The sequence below is a fragment of the Bombina bombina genome, chromosome 6 (genome assembly GCF_027579735.1).
Source record: "Bombina bombina isolate aBomBom1 chromosome 6, aBomBom1.pri, whole genome shotgun sequence".
Lineage (NCBI taxonomy): Eukaryota > Metazoa > Chordata > Amphibia > Anura > Bombinatoridae > Bombina > Bombina bombina.
This window is the reverse complement of record NC_069504.1, coordinates 253,882,167-253,908,942: the sequence shown is the minus strand read 5'-3', so window position 1 is coordinate 253,908,942 and position 26,776 is coordinate 253,882,167. Positions and strand designations below refer to the sequence as shown.

General features: G+C 35.6%; 1 protein-coding gene across 1 annotated transcript in view; it reads left to right on the top strand.

Moving 5' to 3' along the window:
- LGR5 (leucine rich repeat containing G protein-coupled receptor 5) overlaps positions 1-26,776 on the top strand; it is a 289,155-nt gene that overhangs the window by 166,472 nt on the left and 95,907 nt on the right. Inside the window, exons 3-4 of the mRNA XM_053716784.1 lie at positions 4,899-4,970; positions 9,174-9,245. Of these exons, the coding sequence (XP_053572759.1) occupies positions 4,899-4,970; positions 9,174-9,245 (144 nt within the window). The remainder of the gene's footprint in view (positions 1-4,898; positions 4,971-9,173; positions 9,246-26,776) is intronic.

The following is a 26,776-nucleotide window of genomic DNA, read 5'->3' as shown; positions in this document are numbered from 1 at the left end:
TGAAATAGTGAAATCCCTCTCAAGAAGCAGTGCAGGCAGCTCCTACAGAAAGTTTCCCACAAATTTCTGAGAATGCACATCTGTACTAACCTGCGATACCCTTCTCAGTGCAGTAATGATGATTACTGAGTAGTCTCTGCAAGATGTGGGGAATTGTGTTAATAGAAGACTTATTGCCTTGTAAGATTATCATGCCACTTTAGTTTACTCTTCCTGGAAAATATGTTGCACATTACGAGAGCTGGGATAATGTTATATTTAGTGGAAGACAAAACTATTACGCAGTTTATTGTGTATTTGTTTAAAGGGACATAAAACAGGTTGAGATCTGTGCATATCCTAAAAGGGCTAATTAATTAAAAATAGTTTGCATAAAAAAAATGTTTAAAAATTGCTGGTATTTTAAAATAATTTTCAAAAATAAGTAAAATGATATAAATAGCTAAGCTGCCTGGAGCAGCCAACTTCACCCAACCTTATCAGTGTTTAGACGAAGGCATTGTATTTCAACTGAGTTCACAGCTTCTAGGAATGCTCCAGCAGATAATCCCTATTCACTTTTGCATTCTAATAAAATAACAATAGATATAGGTACAGCCATAGAAGGAAATGTGTTGGGGGAGTTAGAGCTTTACAATTCAAAAATGAAAAAGAAAGGGTTAATGTCGAGGCACTGCAGTATAAATTTGCAGGTTAAGTAATTAAAGTACATATTATTATATGGTGTCTCTACCCCAACTTGTTTTATGTCCCTTTAAAGGTTATATGCATCTGAATTCTATTTCTAAAATTATAGTTGTCAATGAAATATTACAATGTAATCATTTAATTTTTCTCCTGAAAAGTATAATATTGACCTGGAAGACTAAGATGGCTTGTTAAAGAGCCAGGTCTTGAGATTCTTTCTAAAAGTATGATGATAGTATGTTATCCTGACTATCATTGTGTCATTAAACCTAGGATTCCTGGTTAGCCTTTTCTATATCTTTGAGTCAATGGAGGGCTCTTGCTAACTCTTGAGCCACTGGAGGGCTCTTGCTGAGCATCTTTTGTAACTACCTGTCTGTATTGGATGTGCTCTTTTTCTCCACCTACCTGCCAGCTGCAGGTAGTTATCGAATTAGTCTGCTATGAAAGGCTACTACACAGTGTCTTCCCTGTCTAGACATTGGCTTTTGATCCAGCTTGTTTCCTGAACTTGCCTTGTGGATATCCTTGTACTTTTGTTGTTTGGAATGCTACCTGGTCTCCTGACCAGTGGCCTGCCCTGGACTTTTGCTTTTGGATTTAATTTAGGACCTTGTCTGCCAGTGTGGTTCTCAGATCATGTCTCAGTCACAGAGCCTGATTGATGTCCAGATCCTAAGTCACATAGCCTGCTTGTTATCTAGATCCTGTCTCAGTCACAGAGCCTGTCTGGTATCTAGATTCTGTCTCAGTTACAGAGCCTGTTGATATCCAGATCCTGTCTCAGCCACAGAGCCTACCTGGTATCCAGATCCTGTCTCAGTCACAGAGTCTGCTTGGTATCCAGATCCTCTCTCAGTCACAGAGTCTGTTTGGCATCCAGATCCTGTCTCAGTCACAGAGCCTGCTTGGTATCCAGATCCTGTCTCAGTCACAGAGTCTGCTTGGTATCCAGATCCTGTCTCAGTCACAGAGTCTGCTTGGTATCCAGATCATGTCTCAGTCACAGAGCCTGCTTGATATCCAGATCCTGTCTCAGTCAAAAAGTCTGCTTGGTATCCAGATCCTGTCTCCGTTACAGAGTCTGCTTGGTATCCAGATCCTCTCTCAGTCACAGAGTCTGCTTGGCATCCAGATCCTGTCTCAGTCACAGAGTCTGCTTGGTATCCAGATCCTGTCTCAGTCACAGACCCTGCTTGGTATCCAGATCAAATCTCAGTCACAGAGCCTGCCTAATATCCAGATCTTTTCTGAGTCACAGAGCCTGTCTGGTATCCAGATCCTGTCTCAGTCACAGAGCTTGCCTGGTATCCAGCTCCTGTCTCAGTCACAGAACCTGTTTGGTATCCAGATCCTGTCTCAGTCATAGAGCCTGCCTGGCATCCAGATCCTGTCTCAGCCCCAGAGCCTGCTTAATATCCACATCCTGTCTAAGGGCCTGATATGCAAAAGCTCATGGCATGAAAAGAAATCATGCAAAATCTTTTTAAAATTTTTAGACCGTATATTGTAATGTAGGCATCTCTCCTTCACATCAAGAACCCTGCATAGTGAGATAAATATATTTCAAATTAAAATATGTATTTATAACATTTTTTTTGTCTTTGATCATCTCGCCTGAGCAGAGAGGATTTGTTTTGAATATAAGGCCTTCAGTCATAGAGCATGCTTGAAATCCAGATCTTGTCTCAGTCACATAGTCTACCAGTTTATCCTGCTGGTCACTACTGCCTGTGAATCCAGTAGACAATTACTACCTTTGTATCCAGTCCTGGGCCCTGGTGTGGGCACTCTTCTGTCCAAGCCCCCGGTGTGTGCATTCTCCGATCCAAGGCTCTTGTGTGGGCTCTCTTCCACGTCATGTGTCAAGCAACACAGCCTCCAAGTCTTGTGACAAGCACCACTTTTGTCCTGTGTCAAGCGTACTATTGTACATGTATAACACACTCTTACAGTGTTTTAGTAGCAAAAAAAGAGAATAGTATGAATTCTGTGGAGCACTTGTCTTTAAACTTTAACCTTTATTGGATCAATTAAAACTGGTAAACAATTTAAAGGGGGAAAATATGGTAAATCACTTGAAAGTGATTTAAAGGGGGAAAATATGGTAAATCACTTGAAAGTGATTTCGTATAACTGTAAAAAGCTGACAAAAAAATTTCACCTGAACATTTCTATGTAAAAAAGGAAGACATTTTACCTCACGATTTCTTCATCTCACAATAGTAAGTGCTATGTGAACAGTTATCCTTCATCTACTGTCTAACTGCAGGTTGGAAGAAAAAAAATAATAGGCAATCAACATCAGCAGTGCTGAGGTCATGCTTTGCTTTAGTGTGACAACAAAGCAAATCATTATCTACATTGTTAATCCAAAAATCACTTGTGCACAGTTTATGACAAAAAACTGGTGATTTTGTGGGTTTAGCGATCACATCTTTAGTAATGTTAAAAGGTGACACAAGTCCCCCCAAACCATAAGGAAGGGATTTGAACAGGGACATTATTTGTATAATAGGTTAGTAGTTGTTGGGTTATGGATTTGGCTCATATTTATTTGTGTAAAAGTGCTAATTATTGTTTTGGTGAAATTGCTTCCTAATTTCTTCCAATATGGTGGTGGGTAACTCTAGTGTGTTTTGCACATGCACACTTTTACCCTTTTTTTGTTACGTTTTAGTTTAATATAGAGGTAACCAGAAGTAACATTTCTTCCTTTAACCATTTAACCTGATGTAAAGTCCTTACAGGACAGTTTTAAAAAGTAAGTGATAATATGCATTAATTTAAGATTGCTAAATATATTATATAGATAACAGTGGTTTAAAGTACATTATGAGGATTTTTTGATCTTCCAGACATTCCCCGCCATGTAATATATTATACACGGCACCCACCTCATTTTACCCTAACTGAGGAGATGTTGCAAATAGACTTTATTCTAATGAGGGGAGTGGTTAGGGTTTATGATAATCACTTGGGTGTTAGGGAGGTATTTAGGTGTGGGTTGCGGAGAAGAGGAGGTCAATTGGAGTTAGGAGGTATTGAGTTTGGGGTTGCTGAGAAGAGGATGTCATTTGGTGTTAGAAGGTATTGAGTAGTGGGTTGCTGAGAAGAGGAGGTCATTTGGTGTTAGGAAGTATTGAGGTGTGGGTTGCTGAGAAGCGGAGGTCATTTGGTGTTAGGAGGTATTGAGGTGTGGGTTGCTGAGAAAATGAGGTCATTTGGTGTTAGGGGGTATTGAAGTGTGGGTTGCTGAGAAGAGGAGGTCATTTGGTGTTGGATGGTATTGAGATGGGAGGGAAACAGCATAGAGGAGTCCAGACAGGCAATACTGATAAGTATATAGAGCACCATCACTAACTAACAGCTATTTGAGTGTGATACAATTACTGAAGTGGAGGGACAATGACAAATCTGCTGTTTCTTTATATTTCCCTTTTAGCAACAAGCAAAGAAATGTCTTTGTTTTTATATTGCAAACCATAGGGCAGTTGATACTATATATTGACCTGCCAACAACATAATAATTAATCTATGCTTTAGATATGTATATATAAGTCAAATTGGAAATTAACCCTTTAAGGACACAGCTTTCTGTTTGCTCAATTGTTTTATGACGGAAAAATTCCGTCATATGTCCTTAAGAGGTTAAATTGGCCAAGCTTGTTCTTGGCATTAGTTTATGCTTTCCAAGAGAATCCAAGATATTTTTTATAATTTCATAGTAAATCAGTTGTATATCTTGCTTTACTTGATCTTGAAATGTAGGTGGAATTCTTTATGTTCTTTCACAATGTAACACCATGTGTAAATATACTAAAAGAATTTAGACTTTTTTGGAAACTATTTCCAATCAGTCAGCCTTGAAAGAAACAGTGTCTGCAGTGCAGTGCCAGTTCATGCTGGGTGAAACAGACTCTTTCTTGGCAGAGACATTAAAGGATACATGTTGCGACATATATTATCAGAAATGCAGGAAAACCTGAACTATGTATAGCTTTTAATCATTCATTTTACTAGTAGTAATTATTTGTTGTGTATTTACTTTTTTGTATCAACAAAACACAATGTTAAAACAATTACTCCTGCCTTGGCATGCCTGGTGAGTGAGTTGTGCTGCATTCAGATGAATATAGTTCAAATGAGTTCCACATGATGAGCAATGTATTTATTTTATTTCATTTTTTTTTTTTTTTTAAACCTTGCAGACGTCTTGCAGGAAATGACTTGACATACATCCCCAAGGGAGCATTTGCTGGGCTCAGCAGTCTCAAAGTGTTGTAAGTAGACCGAGCATTTGTTGTCTATATTTCCGATTACTGTTCTGAATTGCTTCAGGCAACTAATTAAACAATTATTTCCAGAATTGCTTGTACATTTAAACTATTGGTGTAGCTATGATTCTCCAAATCTGAAACAGAATGCTTGGTAAACATGTATGTGTGTATGGAAATATGATTAATAGTTAGTATTTTATAAACACGTGCCCAGAATAGTAAAACGTGCTGGGAGGCTAGAGAGTGAAACACACATGTATTCATTCAGAGAGGGGGCATATATATAATTGGTTATTATTGGAGGAAGAATGAAAAAGATAAGAGTGATAGATAACTGGAGACACAGATGTGCTGGGATTGTAAGAAGATAGTGTGAGTTAAAGTGTGAATAAAGGCAAAAGGTTGGGTAATATTAAGTGACAAATAAGTGGGTTCCCTGAAAGAGTTTGGGAAGGATGTTGTTTAAAATGTAGAAACTACCCAGTGAGGGTACAGAATAAAAGGAGAGCATTTTGGAATTGAGTGCACAATAAAGAAGAGAATGTTAGAGCATGGTCAATTAACCAAATAGATGTAGAGAATATTTTGGAGTAGGGTATGCAATCAGATAAACACTTTATGGAGTAAAGAGGAGAGAAAGTATGTTGGGTATGCAGAGTTCAGAATAGGGAATGTTGAGTGACAAAGTCTGAATAATCCAAAAATTCTATTGTTTAAGATGTACATTGTGTAAGGGGAAGAACACACAAGGAGTGCTCAAGGGAGAGTATTTCAAGAGTTTTGAAGGAATCTTTGGATAGAGGCAATAAAAAGAAGATATTTAGGATTTATTGATGACAATATATAAGGAATTTGCGGGGTTGAATGAGTGCGGAATCAAAGGAGAGGATATTTGAAGAGTTTTCCAAATTTATGAGTAATGAAACCCAATATATGGCAATGGCATTAGAAATAATAAATCAGTTCTCACCAACAATAAATCTTATGTCCTGGTGCTGTAGCTGTATACATATTCACAAAATGATGTGGGTATTTCCATTAAAATAATATTACTTTAGTCAACAGCATCATTTTAATAATTACTCATGCTATAAAGTGCTTACATTATTAATAAATTAATAATCAGAGTGAGTTTATGTCAAAGAACGTATACAACTGACTGCAGGTCAATAATATTTTAACTTGAATATTGTAAATATTTTTTTTCATACCTAGGTGAGCAGGTCTTGTAAACACTGTGCAACCTATCTGATGACAAGCAAGATTCAATGTTTCACCTCTTAGCTTAAAAAGAAGCCTTGTAAAGTTTTTTTTTCCACAGGATAAATAGATCTGAATTGAAATGTAAAACACACCTAGCTTAGCAATCATTTAAATAAACAGCACTTGTAGTTTTGAGTGCACTGCTTATGCTAGTAAAAGATATGATTTTGTGTTCAGCCACAATGTTTCTAGAACAATATTTTTCTTTGAAAATGCAGCTGAGCAAATATGCTTTTGTAGGGTTAGAAGATCAGCAACAGCTTCTGAATATTATTTTTTCAAACCAGGTGAGTACGTGCAGTTGCGCAGAAATCACATTAAGGGCCAGATTACAAGTGGAGCGGTATTGTTTGCTTCTGCTAGGGCGCTAATTGCGCTAGAATTAAACTTTAAGTGCTCGTCGGATTGTGCTGGTATTATGTGTTGAAAGTTAAGTTATCACTCTCGCCCTAACCAGGCAAGTGCAAACAGCTTACTTCCAGCACAATTAGACTGTTGCACAAACAATAACCTATTCCCCTGTAGAAAAAAGTGGAAAAAACAAACAAAAAACACCCAATCACATATTCTAATGTGCTCAAACCTGACATGAAAATATGAATATTGCATAAATACGCTTTTACATGTTTTCAACTCTTTAATGACAAAGGGCTCCAATGCACTTATATCTATGTCTATATATGTGTACATATGTATTTATGTTTTATATGTGTATATATGTATTTACAGATGTATATACACATATAAATACATATATATATTTATATGTGTACATATGTATTTATGTTGTATATGTGTATATACATCTGTAAATACATATATACACATATAAATACATATATATATTTATATGTGTACATATGTATTTATGTTTTATATGTGTATATACATCTGTAAATACATATATACACATATAAATACATTAATACATATGTACACATATAAATATATATATATATATTTATGTTTTATATGTGTATATACATCTGTAAATACATATATACACATATAAATACATTAATACATATGTACACATATATAGACATATACATCTTAAGACATGTATATGTATGTATCTCAATGTTAAAATCCTCTGCCTGCCTTTTTTTTTCACCTGAGACCACATATCTTTGAGCCCTTATAACTTTTGTGTGCACATTTTTATTTTAATTATTACATATTGTTATTATGAATGTAACTGTACTTTGTAATGTATTTTTGATGTGTTTTGTGACACTTTTTTGATTCGTTTAACGTTTAACCACAGCTCTGACATTGCAGTAATGATTCTTGCGTAAATCGTGATTGCGCTCAACTTGTAATATAAGTGCAATTTAACCAGCGTGCAAACAATGCACAATAATTTTATACAATAATATTGACATACCTCTTTTTTTAAAGTTCAATTAGCATTCTATATTCAGTGCTGTTTTTCAAAACCTTATAACTTTGAAATGCCTCAAGGAATATGGTTGATATGTACCAGTTTATTTTTTATTGGCACTCACTAAAAGCCATAGAAATTGGAAATAAATCTGTTCTGTATTATTTATTTATTGCGTTATTAAGATGGGGAAAAATACAGTTATCAGTAGGTTATATCAGGATTTTGTGACAATGCTACGAACACAGATCTCATTAGATACAATTCTCCCATGTTAAAATCAGCTTAGGTGGCTAATATGGTCTTAAACGTGGATAGAGTATTTGGTTTTTTACCCTGGTTAAAACTTCTTACTTTAAAATATGTAGTTTTAAATTAGAAATATATTTTTGTGAATTGATTAAGCACAAACAAATCTCTATTGATGATATTTGGTCTAACAAGACATTTCATATGAGAGGGCAGACTGGTATATACATAGAGATTCACAGTTATTTTCATAGTTGATGTAAAAACCAGTAAATGTATAGCAAAATAGTATTTGCAAGTAAAGTTTGCTTTTAAACAAATTTATCCTGTGCCTATGATGGACTAACAGTCTGTGTCTGTATGCAATGTCATTATGCAATGGAAAACTACTAGTTAAGAAGCTATTGTAACTGAATTATATATTTAATTGCACAAGTTGCAAAATGCCCACTCACTCATAGACACACATACAAATATTATTTATACTTGTCCATGCAGTTTATTTTGTTTGAAATTTAAGGATTAAGGATTAAATATCTATTATGAGATAGTATGAATCCAGTAATTTATACATACATATATGAATGCATTTGTACTCACAGTATGTAAAAATAATTTATGCTATAATATTTATGGTGCTTTCTATGAGATTACATTGCACATGTATGTATCATCATAAAAAAATATAAGTACTACACAATAAACCATATTTATTTTCCACGATTAACATACCTCATTAACATACCACATGCTAAAATTAAAAGACAAAGCCCAAATTTTTATTTCATGATGCAGATAGAGCATACAATTTTAAACAACTTACCATTATACTTCTACTGCCTAATTTGTTTCATTCTCTTGGTATGCTTTGTTGAAAAGTTTACCTTGGAAGGCGCAGGAGCAGCAATGCACTACTGGAAACTAGCTGCTGATTGGTGACTGTATATATATGCCTCTTTTCATTGGCTTACCAGCTGTGTTCAGCTAGCTCCCAGTAGTGCATTACTGCACATTCAACAAAGGACACCAGGAGAATGAAGCAAATTTGAAAATACAAGTAAATTGGAAAGTTATTTAAAATTGTTTGTTCTATATGAAACATGAAAGAAAAAAAATGGGGTTCATGTCCCTTAAACAATTGGTCTCACGATCATAAACTCTGTTAAAATGTTGACATTGCCATTCATTTAAAGATCACTTGCTACATTTGTACAATGTTTGGAATAGGACCATAGTTCTAATGTATTTATTTTAGGATAGACCTCACCTTATTATATCCTTCAGTGATCTGTATTCTTTTTTACATTCAGAATGCTTCAGAACAACCAGTTAAGACAAGTCCCAAATGAGGCCCTTCACAGTCTGCGCAGTCTACAGTCTCTGTAAGTACATTAAACTTGTTATAGATGTTTGTACTATAATAAAAGCCATGTGGACATCATGGTGAGCAATACTGTCTCCTTTTTTCATATTTTGTGTCAAATTTTGTTTGACCAATGGGAAGCATGCAATTTAAATTTATGGAAATAATATGCAAAAAATGATATTAAATTATCCTTCTACCACAACATGTCTACTTTTCATTTGAACAGTGACTTTGAGTCAGGGCCACCCTTAGCATTTGCCAGACACTGAGTAAGACAAATTTGTGGGACCCCAAAGCCCAGCCCCCTTATTCCCCTCTCCCTATTTGACCCCGCCCCTGTGCCAGCATTCAATGTGTCCTATATTAAGAATGACACTATACAGGTATATTACACCCCTTGATACGATAAACACTTCTTCATAAACTAAATTCAGGAGTTCTAAGCAGATGTATTATCAGCTCATACTAACAAAGTTACTTCCCGTACACATGAGAACAGTAGATATACTTCTCATACAAATATTTATATACCGCAGATGCAATCAAACAAGTAAAGACAAATCCTCCTGTACTGACAACTCAGAATTCAGTGACGTTTTTCTCATCTTATCTATTCACTCATTCTCCACACACAGATTCTTCCTGATAGTGTGTGTTCCACAAACACCTGGTGATCACATAGGTCAGTGTGCTCTGATGGAGAGAGTGGATGATCTGTTATTGCAATTACCAGTGCAAATGTTAGTGACAGAAAGTTATCATCATAAGTGTTTATTATACTGGTGTTTGCAGAGCACGTGAAACCTTGTTGTGTATCAAATAAGTACACAGAGCAAAAAATACCAACAAAGAGTCAAAATGAAAATGTAAAATTGTTTTTCATTAAAATACTTATAGGCAAATTGAAAGTCCTTTAAAGGGTCAAGAAGTATTTTGTCAGGATAGAGCATACAATTTTATACAACTTTCCAATTTACTTCTATTATCAAATTTGCTTCATCTTCTTTGCATCTATTGTTAAATGAGAACCAATACAGCATTGGGAGCTAGAATATATGTGCAGCTAGCTCCCAGTAGATACCAAAGAGAATGAAGCAAATTAGATTAAATTGTTTAAAATCATGTGCACTATCTGAACTGTGAATGAAGCAGCCTCTTCACATCATATTTGTGTTTAAAGGGACATGAAATCCAAAAACTTTCATGATTTAGGTAGAACATACAATTTTAAACAACTTTCCAGTATACTTCTATTATCAAATTTGCTTCATTCTCTTGGTATTATTTGTTGAAGGAGCAGCAATGCACTACTTTATAACTGAACACATGGGTGACCCAATGACAAACAGTATATATATATATATATGCAGCCACCAATCAGCAGCTAGAACCTAGGTTCTTTGCTGTTCCTGAGTTTACCTAGATAAACCTTTCAGCAAAGGATAACAAGAAATGGAAGCAAATTAAATAATTAAAGTCAATTGGAAAAGTTGTTTAAAACTACATGCTCTTTCTGAATCATGAAACAAAAATGTGGGTTTCATGTCCCTTTACTTTAAGGACCCCCAATTTCTACATTTGTTTGAGAAAGTAAATGAACTGGTGTCTGGTGACTGTTTTAAATGGTTTACCGCAATGAACAGGATCTTAAACAGCTGGCTAACAGACAGCTGATGAAATGATAAGGATTAGGACAGAAAAGGCACTATAGCCAAAGGTAGATCACCAGTAGAAATTGTGTCTTTCAGAAAATGAAAAGTAGGATTTCTTTGTCCATTCAAGCTGGCCTGTGGCTCTCAGATAAAGGAGTGCAAAAGTGTTAGTTTCCTGTTTCATGCTGTCTAGAAATTTTCTGTTCACCAGGTGTCTCCTACATTTCTGATTTTATACAAGGAATGCAATTTCTGAAACAATTAGGAAAGCGGACGGGGTTAAAAGCTTAAAGGCAACAAAGTAACCTTCACAAAGTGGAACCTTTTGTTGACATCGGCATTTAAAGTTGGCAAGGTTTTGTGTCTATTGTACATTAGGATACAGGAGGATCGGGTAACTCCCATTTAAAGGCAAGAGCAGCTGTGAAGTGGTAAATTATGATAGTTGACGCCCTATCAGAACTACTATCTTGTCCTTTGTTACTTAAAGAATATTGGATAGATTCTTTACATACAGCATTCAGTTGGAGGGGCACTGTGGGTATTGTGCACAGTATCAATGAGCAGAGTAAAATTGTAGTGGCTCAGTTACACATATCTGAGTACTTTTGCTTTTTTGTATAATTTAGGATTGTGACACTTGTAGTTTTTTTTTGGGGGGGGGTTAAATAAAAAAAATGAATAAAAACACTTCAAGACATTGCCTTAGGAATATATAACTGGGATGTATTTAATATTGTACAGTGAAAAATAAAAAACAAATGTTATTACTGAGCACATAAATTGTATAAGCATGCTGTTTACTTCAGTTATTACATTTTTAATGTATTCTCAAGATTACTACTAAAAATATTTTCTATTTTTAAAGGAGCCTAGAATTCTAAAAATATAATCATTCATATTAAACTGCACCATTTAAACATAATAAACTATTTTTACATAAAAAGGTCAAGTTGAATCTGTTTATTTTGATTTTGAAGAAAACAGGAAGTGGTCCTTGGTCTTTCTGACAAGCAGAACTCCGACTGTCTTATTGGTCGACAGTGAATCACCTTAAAAGCCTAGAAACAAGAAAGAAAAAAAAACGTTGATGTATTTTAAAATGCAACATGCTTCAAACTTTTTCTCATTGTAATCCTTTACACAGCCTCACAACTGTTCCTATGAGCATCTTCATGTTTTTCACTTTATTCATTTCCTATAAAGTCTCTATCTGGATATTTTTTCCTTAAATACATTTCTCCTTTTCTCAAGCAATGCTCCCTCCTAGATCCTGTCTACTCAACATTGTGCTGCATCATAAACACACATAAAAAAGCGGTGCTCAGATAAATAACCCACTAATAGATGCAAATCTAAGAGATACAATATCAGGTATATAATAAGGGATGTATAATACAAAATCCAAATGCTAAAATTCAAATGCAACACTCATATTATCTAAAATAGCACAAATCTCTAAAAGATTACTATGTCATAAAGGTAATCATGCAACAAATATTGACATTGAAACAATGTCACTTTGTATATAAACAAAAGTCCAAATACGGACTTTCAGTAGTCCAAAAAATGTGTCCATTATACACTCATTTTTTCTTTGCATAAATGTTTTGTAGATGACCTATTTATAAAGCCCATAAAGTTTTTTTTTTTTTTTTTTTTTTAAATGTATAATTTTGCTTATTTTTAAATAACATTGCTCTGATTTTCAGACTCCTAACCAAGCCCCAAAGTTTTATTTGAATACCGTCAGCTACCTTCCCCAGCTTGCTCCTGTTTGTGTAAAGGGTCTTTTCATATGCAAAAGAAGGGGGGGAGTGTCTTATTTCCCACTTACAGTGGGCTTTCCAACTGTCTTTTCAACAGAGCTAAACTGAAAGCTTCTAAGTACGTTTTTAAACCATTTTATACTGGATTTTTATATCAGTATCTGTGCATCTTATTCTTTATAGTAGTGTCTATTACATGCAGTTATATGAAAATGAGTGTATACTGTCCCTTTAATGATGTAATGTAATCCACAGGATGCCAAATTAAAACTGGGAAAGAGGGTGCTGCTGTATACAAAGAGGCCCATTTATCAAGCTCCGTATGGAGCTTGAGAGCCCGTGTTTCTGGCGAGTCTTCAGAAGTTATGAACTGCTCTGATGAGGCGGACAAGATTCGCCGCAATTCAACCCGATCAAATACGATTGGGTTGATTGACACCTCCCTGCTGGCGGCCGATTGGCCGCGAGTCAGCAGGGGGCGGCGTTGCACCAGCAGCTCTTGTGAGCTGCTGGTGCAATGCTGAATACGGAGAGCGTACTGCTCTCCGCATTCAGCGAGGTCTTGCGGACCTTATCCGCACTGTCGGATCAGGTCCACAAGACCTTTGATAATTCGGCCCCAAAGCCTACATGTCAGGCTGAAATCTGATCTGTAGAAAGTGAAAGAAGAAAACAGTGCAACCCACGATTCAAGTGAAGGAATTTAATTACCAATCACACGCATACATAAAAACATACTTACAAGAAGTATGTATAAAAAAAACACTCAAATATTCTTAAAAGTTGTAGTCCAAAGTCATAGCACTGTAGTGATTTAGGATAGTCAGCTCACTGCTCGAACACGCTCACTCCGTCTTAACCTGAAGTTACAGAATGTTCAAACTGCCCGCTCTCCTTCTAAGTTCATGCTACGGATTCACTGCTTGGCCAAAAACACCCTACGCATTTCCTCCGGTATCGTCCGGACTTTATCAAGGCAACTCCACTCCTTAGTGCTTTTTTTTTCTATGATGTTAACGCAGCTGTCCAATTATATTTGTGGCATTCTCAGTCTTTTTACATCGTTCTGCATCATGCTAAATCCTTTTTCAGCCTCCTTAATCTGGCATCATTTTCAATTTGAAGGCTGTGTAATAATGGGAAATTAATTTAGATTCTATGTGTAATTAGTAGAGATATTAATCCAGAGACTGACTTTTAAAGAAATGTATTCTAATCCATTAGGACTTGTTGGGTGAAATTGGCATTCTCTTTGGGTAACTTTTTCTTTTCTATCACCTTCCATTAAAGGAATACTAAAGTCAAAATGTAACTTTTATGATTCATGCAATTTAGAAAAAATAAATCTTTCCAATTTACTTCCATTATCAAATTGTGCAAAGTCTTATATGCACTTTTGGCAGCACCAGCTATTACTGAGCATGTGCAGGAGTTCACAATGTATACATACAGTATATGAGTCTGGAAATTGCTGACAGAATAATACTTTGGTTCTATCTTCCTAAAGGTTGTGAGTATATAATTACTACATTAATGGGAAAGTAAACACCTTGTAATTTTATGTTGCTGTAGAATAACATTTCAGCCAAGTCTAATTGTTTTAAAAACAAACTAACATCCTTTTTCCTGCAATTATTTTTTAATAGCCAAACTCCATATACCATATGCCTTATTTGGAGGATTAAATCTGGGCTTTAGCCCACAGACAACAAAAGACTGTCATAAAGTTAGTATAAAGTGAATTGTTTTGCAGTTGATAAAGGCTATTAGGGGCAGTTATGTTGCAGTGTTACCCATGATAGGTTAAATTACATGAAAAGAAGGCAAAATAAATAATGAAAATCTATAACAAAATTGTTTTATTATGCATAACTAAACATTTTATATAAATAAAAAATCTCAAGGTGTTCACTATCTCTTTACAGAATGCTACTAAAAATGGAAATGGCTTTAGCACTAATATTTTTACAGAGGGTGATTGATTACAAAAGTAAAATAAAAGTCAGTGGGTCCTGATAATATTCGTCCAAGTGTTTAAATGAACTTTTATCTGTCTTAGCTGCCCCATTAACTGATCTGTTTAATCAAAGACTTAAAAATCGTGAACTGGTTAGAGTGCTGACGTAAGGATAGACAACAGAGCGTTTTAGTAAATTAGTGCATTCAGTAGAGGGGCAGTGGTGTTCCTCAGGGATCAGTTCTGGGCCTGTTTTGCTTAACATATTTATCAGCAATATTAGCAATGAGCTACAGGGGAAAGTATGACTGCAGTTGATACAAACATTTGTAATAGAGTTGATGTCGGCGGGGGGGGGGGGGGACAAAATTAAAAATGATATCAAAAGCTTGAAGGATTAGATAGAGGACTAGGATCTAAAGTTAAACATTGCAAAGTGCAAAATTTTGCATTTTGGAAAGAAAAATTCAAATGTTAATTAAAAATGTAATGAAACTTTATTGACTGTTACAAAGAGGAACAGGACTTGGGAATTATTTCAAATTATTGTATTGCAGCGAGTAAAGACCAGCAGAATGCTTGGTTATATTAGTAGAGGTATTGGCAGCAGAAATAGTAAGGTTCTTATGTCACTTTACAGATCTTGGGGTCAATTTATCAAGCTCCGTATGGAGACCGCTGCTCCATAACCTGTCCGCCTGCTCTGAGGAGGCGGACATAAATCAACCCGATTGGGTTGATTGACACCCCCTGCTAGCGGCCGATTTGCTGAAAATCTGCAGGGGGCGGTATTGCACCAGCAGTTCACAAGAACTGCTGGAGCAATGATAAATGCAGACAGCGTATGCTGTCAGCATTTATCGATTTGCAGCGGACATGATATCATTGTATCATTGTATCATGTCCGCTCGCATATTTGTAAATTGACCCCCTTGAGTTTTCTATGCAGTTCTGAGACCATATCTCCTGAAAGACATAAACAAACTGGAATCTATGTAAAGGAGGGCTACTAAAATAATATGTGGTCTAAAAATAAAACTCACCAGGAAAGGCTCAATGACCAAAATATGTTTAGCTTAGAGGAGAGAAGAGGTGATATGATAGTAACATTTAAGAATATTAAGGGACTTAGTAAAGGTAAGGCTCTAAGTATTTTTTACAAAAAGTATTTTTCCCAATTACAGAACAAGGGGTCATTAAGCTGAAGGGTAGTAGTGATTCAGAAGTAATTTGTGGAAACACTTCTTCACAACATGGGTGGTTGATTCAGGGAATAAACTTCCATTAGAGGTAGTAAGGAGAAAAACTGTAGGGAACTTCAAGAATCATTAATGAGATCATATTAACTAAATAAGTTTACACTTTTATGAAATTTTGTGCAGACTTGCTGAGCCAATGGTTCTTATCTGCCATCAAAATCTATGTTTCTATGATACAGGGGGCAGGGAAATGAAAGAAAATTGTCAGAAAAAAAAATCTAATGCTCATTTAACCCCTTAATGACCACAGCACTTTTCCATTTTCTGTCCGTTTGGGACCAAGGCTATTTTTACATTTTTGTGGTGTTTGCGTTTAGCTGTAATTTTCCTCTTACTCGTTTACTGTACCCACACATATTATATACCGTTTTTCTCGCCACTAAATGGACTTTCAAAATATACCATTATTTTCATCATATCTTATAATTTACTATAAAAAATATTATAAAATATGAGGAAAAAATGGAAAAAAACACACTTTTTCTAACTTTGACCCCCAAAATCTGTTACACATCTACAACCACCAAAAAACACCCATGCTAAATAGTTTCTAAATTTTGTCCTGAGTTTAGAAATACCCAATGTTTACATGTTCTTTACTTTTTTTGCAAGTTATAGGGCTATAAGTACAAGTAGCACTTTGCCATTTCCAAACCACTTTTTTTCAAAATTAGCGCTAGTTACATTGGGACACTAATATCTTTCAGGAATCTCTGAATATCCATTGACATGTATATATTTTTTTTAGAAGACATCCCAAAGTATTGATCTAGGCCCATTTTGGTATATTTCATGGCACCATTTCACCGCCGAATGCGATCAAATAAAAAAATTATTTTACTTTTTCACAAATTTTTTCACAAACTTTAGGTTTCTCACTGAAATTATTTACAAACAACTCATGAAATTATGGAATAAATGGTTGTAAATGCTTCTCTGGGATCCCCTTTGTTCATAAATAGCAGACATATATGGCTTTGGCTTTGCTTTTTGGTAATTAGAAGGCTGCTAAATGCCACTGCGCACCAACCGTGTATTATGCCCAGCAGTGAATGGGTTAATTAGGGAGCATGTAGGGAGCTTCTAGGGTTAATTTTAGCTCTAGTGTAGTGTAGTAGACAACCCCAAGTATTGATCTAGGCCCATTTTGGTATATTTCATGCCACCATTTCACCGCCAAAAGCAATCAAATAAAAAAAAATTGTTCACTTTTTCAAACTTTAGGTTTTTCACTAAAATTATTTACAAACAGCTTGTGCAATTATGGCACAAATGGTTTTAAATGCTTCTCTGGGATCCCCTTTGTTCATAAATAGCAGACATATATGGCTTTGGCGTTGCTTTTTGGTAATTATAAGGCCGCTAAATGCTGCTGCGCATCACATGTGTATTATGGCCAGCAGTGAAGGGGTTAATTAGGTAGTTTGTAGGGAGCTTGCAGGGTTAATTTTAGCTTTAGTGTAGAGATCAGACTCCCACCTGACACATCCCACCCCCTGATCCCTCCCAAACAGCACTCTTCCCTCCCCCACCCCACAATTGTCCCCGCCATCTTAAGTACTGGCAGAAAGTCTGCCAGTACTAAAATAAAAGGTATAAAAAAAGCATATTTACATATGCTGCTATGTAGGGTCCCCGCTTAGCCCCCAACCTCCCTGATCCCCCCAAAATAGCTCCCTAACCCTCCCCCTCTGCCTTATTGGGGCCATCTTGGGTACTGGCAGCTGTCTGCCAGTACCCAGTTTGCAAATAAAAATGTTTTTTTTTTTATGTTTTACTATTTGTTTCTGTAGTGTAGCTTCCCCCCCCACAGTCCAATACCCCACCAGCCAAACCGATCACTAAAAAAACCATATTAACCCCTTTGATCCCCACTTCTAAGAAAAACATTTTCTGTAGCTTAGTGGTTCCCACCCGCTCCCTCCCCGTGCACGCGCCCGCCCGGCCTCCCCGTGCATGCGCGCACGTCCGTGCGCGTCCCCCCCGGTCGTCCCCGCCCCCGATCCCGCCCCCCTCCGCATCACAAAGGCCATCGATGGCCGCCACCCACCTCCCACACCGGCTCCCACCCACCAACGAAGGTAGCCGTTAATGTCCGGTGCAGAGAGGGCCACAGAGTGGCTCTCTCTGCACCGGATGGCTACAAATGGTTATTGCAGGATGCCTCGATATCGAGGCATCACTGCAATAACCGGAAAGCAGCTGGAAGCGAGCAGGATCGCTTCCAGCTGCTTTCCAAACCGAGGACGTGCAGGGTACGTTCTCAGGCATTAACTGCCTTTTTTTTGAGGACGTACCCTGCACGTCCTCGGTCATTAAGGGGTTAAAACTCAAAGTGCCATTGCATTGATGTCTTTTGTTATATAGTCTACCCAGACTTAAGGTAGTGGACAAGATACATTTCTGGTTCTTCAATTTTATGCAGGTATCTTTTTTGGTTTGTGTTTTTTATGTTTTATTACATTGTAATATTGTTTTTATATATTATGGACTAGAGTACAAGTGTCGCACTAACTTTAACTTTTGCTTGCAATCGAACTGAACTAAAAGTAAACTTTTAAAGTGTCTCGTCAGTACAGCGAGGCCCTTAACATTTTTTAGAAATACAAATGTTATCTTGAGAAATGTTTATGTGCCTATCTAGTGTTCTTTATGTGAAACAGAGACCCTATATTATAAAATTAAGTCTAAAAAAATCCCAAAGATTTTCTGTGATTACTCTCCATGCCAGCAAGGTTTTGGATATCAGGCCCATATACTTCAATTGGGTGCACTGTTCAATATAAGTAACACTTATAGCTCCTGCGCTAACTCAACACTGCATTAAACCAACAGCGCTAAAGCCAAAGGTAGTTATGAATACTTTACATTCCAATGTTACTCATACAGAAGAAAATGTTTCTTTTATTTTAAAATATATATTTCTATACATATCAGTATATTTTTTTTTGTATATTGCAATATATCTTTATGAATATATACAGGTATATATAAAGTTAAATATGAAAACCAGTTAGATGCAATTTGAACAGCTCAGTTAATGAATTGGAATAGATGCCTTTGAAAGATATGAGGTAAAGTGATACAGTATTTACTACTAGGGCTATAGCTTTTTAATGCTGCTTGTAGATTTCAGTCACTGGTTACGATAATTGCTCCATTTGTTGGATGCCAGCCCAGCGACTCTGTTTCCAGTTGGTTGTGGGACTATGTATATTGTTTTATTAAGCACATATGTGTAGTGTGCTAACACTAAACATTTTCAGGTAAACTGTTTAAAAACGTGAGAATAATTAGCATATTCATGTTCAGTGTTTACACATACAGACATAGAGGAATAACAACTTCAAATCAAAACATCATCCATACTGGGGGGGGGGGGGAGTTTGCCTCAGGATGGTTCTGATGGAAATATTTAAACATTTCAGGCTTGTCTGTTTGTTGATAGTTCTTTGATTTGTTTGGAATTATAATCTGCAATTTCACTGCAGTGTCAGAGCTTTGACACCTACATTTTTAACTGCTGGTGAGACCTTGAGAGGATTGTAAAGGTTCTGTCCTACCAGATTCTTATTCCTAAATTAGTGATGTATTCTTTTTTAACATTTCCCATTTGAAAGATTTAAATGTGATTATTTCAATGTACTTTTAAATTCACATTATTGGCATATTTGTAGGATTTATGCTTGTAATGGTAAAGCTTGTGGATTCCTTACAACAGTAACGGGAAATACATGGAGCCGCAGATCAATATTTTTGAAGATTTAGGGGCTTATATAAATTTATAGCTATTAAACACAAATAATTTATTTCCTAAAATTGTCCAGTGGCACAAGGCCACATTTAGGTAAGGTTGCAAGGTACCCTATATCTGATGATCTCCACTCCAGAGAGCTACCTAGTTTGCCCACCCACCAGAAGTCCACAAGCATGGATTTTTAGTTCTACTTTTTCCTGGGGCCACAAAAACTATGACACACATTCTTAGATCTGCTTTTAATGGGGCCACACAAACTATAGCACACAGTCTTAGTTCTGATTTTAATGGGGCCGCACAAACTATGAGGTGCCAGCTGGTCATACCGGTTTCACAATTGAAAGGGATACTAAGCCCAGACATTTTTCTTTCATGATTCAGATAGAGCATGCAGTTTTAAGAAACTTTCTAATTTATTCTTATTATCAATATTTATTCATTGTCTTGCAATCTTTATCTGAAAAGCAGGTATCTAAGCTGAGGAGCCTGCCCATTTTTAGTTCAGGACAAGGGTAGCACTTGCTGATTGGTGGCTAAATGTAGCCACCAATCAGCAAGTGCTACTAAGGGTAGGGAAGGGATTTAGATGGATCTCTCTATTTAACTATTTTTAATTGCAGTATGTGAACCCTGAGGGGTAGATTTAACAAGGTCCGCGCCCTTGTTTCCGCGCGAGCCTTCAGCAGTTATGAAGCAGCAGTCTAAAGATATACGATCAGGCTAATTGACACCCCCTGCTAGTAGCCTATTGGCCTGCAAATATGCAGGGGCGGCATTGCACAAGCAGTTCTGGTGTAATGATAAATGCTGACAGCATATGCTGTCGGCATTCAGCGATGTCTGTCGGACATGATACGCTACAGCCAATCATATCGGACAGACATAGGTAAATCTACCCCTGAGACTTTATTATATGCCGCGGTCTGAAAGCACTGGGGATAAGCGGGCCTGAAACACAGTGTAGATTTGGAATTTAATGTGTGTACACTTACTGTATGTGTGAACTAATATCTTCATTTATGACCACAATTCAGTGGATCACACTCAGAATTTATATGCACTAATGTGCGAAATAGCAACATTAAATTCAACCTTACTTGTGACCACAATGAAACTGATCGTATAAATATAAAATATCTTATAAATTTATCGTAAATATGAGACAAGTATTTTGGTGTAATCGGTACTAAAATATTCAGCTTTGGAGCTATTGATATTCAACTATTTAACAAGGTTGCAATAACCAGAAATGTCCTTATAATCTATTCTAGACACGGAAGCATGTAACAATATATTTAAAGGTTACATGTTGCAATATCAATCTATAATAATATTAGTGTGGATATGATTCCTAGCAGCTTTACATTCAAATCAGTATTGACAATCATATAGAGACAGACATTTAATCTCAGTTCATTCTACTGATTTATCACCATGTTATTAACCTTGTAATTACTGATAAAAGATTAACCCTATTGTGTGAACCACCTTCTGGTATGATTTCAATCTGTATGCATTTTTTGCAATAAGACTAATATAGTGGAAGTAACCCAGAAATTATTTTACTGTGACACAATAGGGAGGATTAGTGCTCGCTGCTGTTGCTACAAAGTGCACAATCACACTTGACACATTAACCACCTCTACCACCCTATTTCCCCTGGCATTAATTACATAACCCTCTAGAACTCCCAGTGCAATCTATGTTCAGTCTCAGACATATGCAGGTACACATGTTTTATGAATTGTGAATACCTAAGGATCATATTTGTGTCTTTTTAATCTTGATGTTAATAACAGTTATATTTTAATTGTAGCCCTGTTCTTCGACCACAAGTATTAGATGACACAGAGGTGCTAGAACAAGTGCCAACTTTGGTCATATTGATACCATTTAAGTTTTCCTTTGCACAAGCACTGTAGCCCAATGTATACTACAATTTAAAGGGACATTACATAGGGCATCCCCACTTCTAATAGTGTAGTGTTATTGCAATGATTTTTTGCAATGAAAAGAGGCATTTATGTGCAGCCGCCATTCAGCAGCTAGTTCCCAGTAGTGCATTGCTGCTTCCGATCCTACCTAGGTATGCTTTTGAACTAAGAATACCAAGAGAATGACTCAAATGTGATCATAGAAATACATTGGAAAGTTGTTTAAAATCACATGCTCTGTCTGTATTATAAAGGATTTGTGTTTAAGTTTCATGTCCCTTTAAATAAATCATGCATTTTCTATCAATTTTTTTTTTTGTCTTACCCGTCAATTTAAATAATATGTTTTATAACACATCACTTGTTAGTATTCTGATCATTTCCTTATCACATAGCTCTAAACACATATTTTATTATTTTTTTCTCTAATGTTTATTTCTGTTGGAAATCCCTTTAACAAGAATTTATTGTAACAATTAACTGGCTATAGAATAAGCACATTCCTGTTCAGACAATATCATCTGTAAGAGGAAATAATGTGAATGATCATCTGCTACCAATCAAGCCCGTCTCGTTGCATTATTGTTTTCCATTTCCATATAGATTGTATCTTTTTTCCTTTTCAAAATGTTGGCTTGTAGCTCGCTGGAAACGGTGAGGAAGTGTGTTAAACATGTCATAGCACATGTGATTGTACACACATAGTATAAATAAATGTTGGATTAACACTACTAAAACAATGTGGGAATCATCTAGCACATTTTAGCTCTCGATCAAGCCTAGAGGAAACATTTCAAAATAGAGAGTTGAATGTGTATTTACTGTATATATAGAAAGATAGATGCAGAGAGAAATAAAGGGAGAGAGAGAAATGATATAGATAGAGTTAAACTTAAAGGATTACTTTCTGTTATAATTGTTAAGCTAAACAACTAACATATTAAAGATAATAAACATTAATTAAAACCTACTGACCTATATTTTCTCCAAAAACGAAGTTTCATAACGTTCTAAAAGTTATATCTTTTATTCGCCGATGATGTCACGTTATCCTGCCCACTATTTTCAGCACTGAGTGTTCAAAATACTTAAACCAATAACTTTGTGTTTAAAACGCCATTTTGAAACCTAGGTATTGTAAACGAATTGGTACAGAGCAAAGGATACCCACGGAGTGGGTTTGGAAAACAATTAAATTTGCAGACAAGATTTCTGATATACGTTAGAGATATGTTAATGAAATGCTATTGATAAAAAGCGTATTTGGGGTAGTTAGCTAGTAACAGGCATAGAAAATATTTACTTACAGTGGCCCTTTAATCAGACTGTTCAACAGTACTATATATTTGTTGTTAGGTTAAAGGGACAGTCTACTCAAAATTAAACTTTCATGTTTCATATAGGGTATGCAATTTTAATTTTTAACTTTCCATTTTACTTTAATAATTACATTTGCTTTGTTCTCTTGGTATTCTTTGTCGAAAGCTAAACCTAGGTAGGCTCATATGCTAATTTCTAAGCCCTTGAAGGCCACCTCTTATCTCAGTGCATTCTGACATTTTTCACAGCTAGACAGCTCTAGTTCATGTGTGCTATATAGATACCATTGTGCTCACTCCTATGGAGTTACTTATGAATCAGCACCGATTGACTAAAATGCAAGTCTATCAAAAGAAATTAAATAAGGGGGCAGTCTGCAGAGGCTTAGATACAAGGTAATCACAGAGGTAAAAAGTATATTAATATAACCTTGTTGGTTATGCAAAACTGGGGAATGGGTAATAAAGGGATTATCTAACTTTTTAAACAATTACAATTCTGTAGTAGCCTGTCCCTTTAAGGATCTCACAACCTTTAAAGGGATATTATGAAACTCAAACATTTTCTTTTGTGATTCAGACAGAGCATACAATTAAAAAATATTTTTTTCCCAATTTGCATCTACTATCAAAATTGCTTAGTTCCCATGGAATTCTTTGTTGAAGAAAATAGTGCTGCCATCTAGTGCTCTTGCAAAGGGATAATATTCTTGAAGAACTGCTGCTATACAGTGCTTCAAACACGTGCACGCTCTTTACATGCCTGCTTTTTAACAAAAGATACCAAGAGAAAACTTGATGATAGAAGTAAATTAGAAAGTTGTTTAAAATTGCATGTTCTGTCTGAATCATAAAAAGAGAGGTCTCATGCCTCTTTAATTGAGTTATGTTACATTACAAAGGTACAATAAACACTGAGATTTTTATATAAAAGGCTTAGTTATAATAATGTTATTATTTATTTAGCCCCTTTTTCATGTAATTTAGCTCTTAAAAATTGTGGATTTTCTTATTCTCAGAACTGGAAACACACACTGCACACTTCCTACTGCATATATTTCACTAACTGGCTAGAAATGACATCAGCAGTTTATACCAATATAATGGCCGTGGCTAGCCTTGCCTTTTGTCTCCCCTAAATAAGGCAAGTGATGGTTGGAGTTTAGCCGTTGAAAACAATTGCAGCAAGCACAGTGTTTATTATTTGTATAAAAATATTTATACTTTGTTAATATGGTAATCTATAGCAATACAGCAGAAATGTTTTGTAATTACAAGGTGGTTACTGTCCATTAAATAAACAGATCATCAGTAGGACTCTTGAGGAAGAAATGTAAAGTATTTTGTGGTGAGCATTATGTCATAAACTGAAGCATATTTAGGTTTTGTGCTTCCCTAGGCACTGATAAATCTGCCGCACCAAACATTTTATATCATATCTGCTACATATCTTTTTTATTTTATTCCAGACATACGGAGAACAGTGTGCTGCATAGACCATGATTATCCCCTTCTGCCAGTAGATATAAAACATTGTTTAGCAACCTTTATCTTATACAGGTACAAAACCATTTATCCAAACTGCTTGGAACCAGAAAAGGTTTAGATTTCAGAATAGTTTGAATTTCAAGATAGTTGTATATTTGCATCTGTAAAAAAGGACAGCTTGGAGAGGAGATGGAACCAATGGGCCAATTTAACAAGCTTGAATGGTGCCTAATGCACCTGTTTCCGCGCGAGCCTTCAGGCCGATTGGCTGCAAATCTGCTAACGGCCGATTGGCTGCAAATCTGCAGGGGGCGGTATTGCATAAGCAGTTCACTAGAACTGCTTGTGAAATGTTAAATGCCGACAGCATATGCTGTTGGCATTCAGCGATGCAGGGTGGACATGATTCGCTATAGCAAATCATGTCCGTCTGGGGTATCATACATCTACCCCCAAGTGTAAACAATACAATATTATTGTAATCTTTTCAATATTTATATGTCATAATACAGCTTATACATGCAGCCTAAAGGTAGTATCATTTGTAATAATTTTGTATACATAGTACCATCAGAAAGATAGTACAATAACTGTAATCTGAAAGGTAATAGTTGTTATTTTAAATAAAAATTAAAATTGTGCAGCCCAAAAAAGTTTGGTTCATCCAAATCTTTTGTAACAAAATTTTCTACACATTTTTTCCCCAAAATATTAATTTTCTGCACTATTCTGTATTTGTTTAATTTAAAAAAAATAAAAATACGGAATATTCGTAGAAGATTTACATTCTTTTTCATATAAATGTTCCTACGCTACAGGAGAAAAAAGCTCACCTATGGCTTATACTTACCTTTAGCGTGCTGTAAAGCTGCGCTAACCTGCTCCTCTTCTTCTCATTGCCCAGATGCGCTTATAGGCTTAGCGCAGTGGCTCCCAGAGCTTGCACTAAAGGACCTTTAACCCGTTAAAGGTAATTTTAAAAAAAATAATGAATACTGATTTATTTTGTCAGTATTTTGTTGTTTTCTTGCATTCAGTCGGATATACGTTTTGTTAAGTTGAATGCACATCTCGTATACATAGACTATATTTGCAATTTAGAAGAAAAAAAATAACCAAAGATGCAGGCAGAAAAGATTTTGACTTACTGTCAGGGAAATATGGTCATTTTTAATGAAAAAGTTTGGATTTGTGAATAATTCTGGATTTTGGAATTCTGAATTTAGAATTTTGTACTTGTATTAACATTTAGAGCAACTATTTTAAATCAGTGATTTAACCCTTTTGTCATTCACATCTACAGCAGTAGTTTCTTTCAGACTGTTGTAGACAATTGGGTTATTAGTCCCTTATTTGATTCTACTTAATACCTAATTTCACCTTTTTTCCTCCTCCCAAAGAACAAAACTTGACTTACGCCCTCTTGAGATAATTTAGATAAAACCTGGTGATGGTTGCATCACAAACTGCATTACAACTCCCTCCACTAAGCAAAAGACCCTCTTGACAGACATAAATGACACTCACAACTTTGTTCATATGACCATTTATTTTTTTTAAATTGTGTTTAGAAAGCTTTTTACAATATCATTTTGAATAATTCTGCAGTGAAGGGACATATGTCTAGAAATTTGTAGGGACATGGTTCTGGGTGCAGTGGAAAATCTAGTCAAATTATAGGAAAAATAAAAATAATTAAGTATTTTGTAAAAAATTAATTTGGGGTTAATGTCCTGTTAATAAAACATGCCGTATAAAAGGGTTGGGAAAATATAACTATTGTTTAAATGTTACTTGTTGGGGGAATAAAATTAGTATCCACTCAATTTCAAACATAGTAAAAAAAACAAATTTTCTTACTCATCTTACAAATCCCGGAGTAGTGGAAATTTACAGCCCTGCATATTGGGTATATGGGTTTTTTCCACATTACAAGGGCCATATTACAAGTGGCGTATTAATATAATTAGATGAAAGATGAAAGTAAAAAAGGTAGCATGGGAGCAAAACCCGTTGCGCGCTAACCTCTGGACTTTGGATTTCCCTACCATGCTAAATTCTTCTCCCCATTGACTTAAATGGAGCGTGCTGTTCAGAAAAAGAACGAACACTTGTCGCTAAGACGCTAACCCAGCACTGTTTAATGTCTACAGCACTAAAGCTGAAGGTAGTTATGAATATTTTACAATTCAATGTTCTTCACATAGGAGACAATTTTCTTTTTCTTTTTAATTATATATTTCTATATTTATGAGATTATTTTTTTGTAAAATATATATCTATACCTATATATCTATATCAATATATACAGGTATACATATATATATATATATATATTTATATATTTAAAAAAAAAAACTAAAATATATATCTATACCTATATATATATATATTATAGCCCTTTCCAGTCA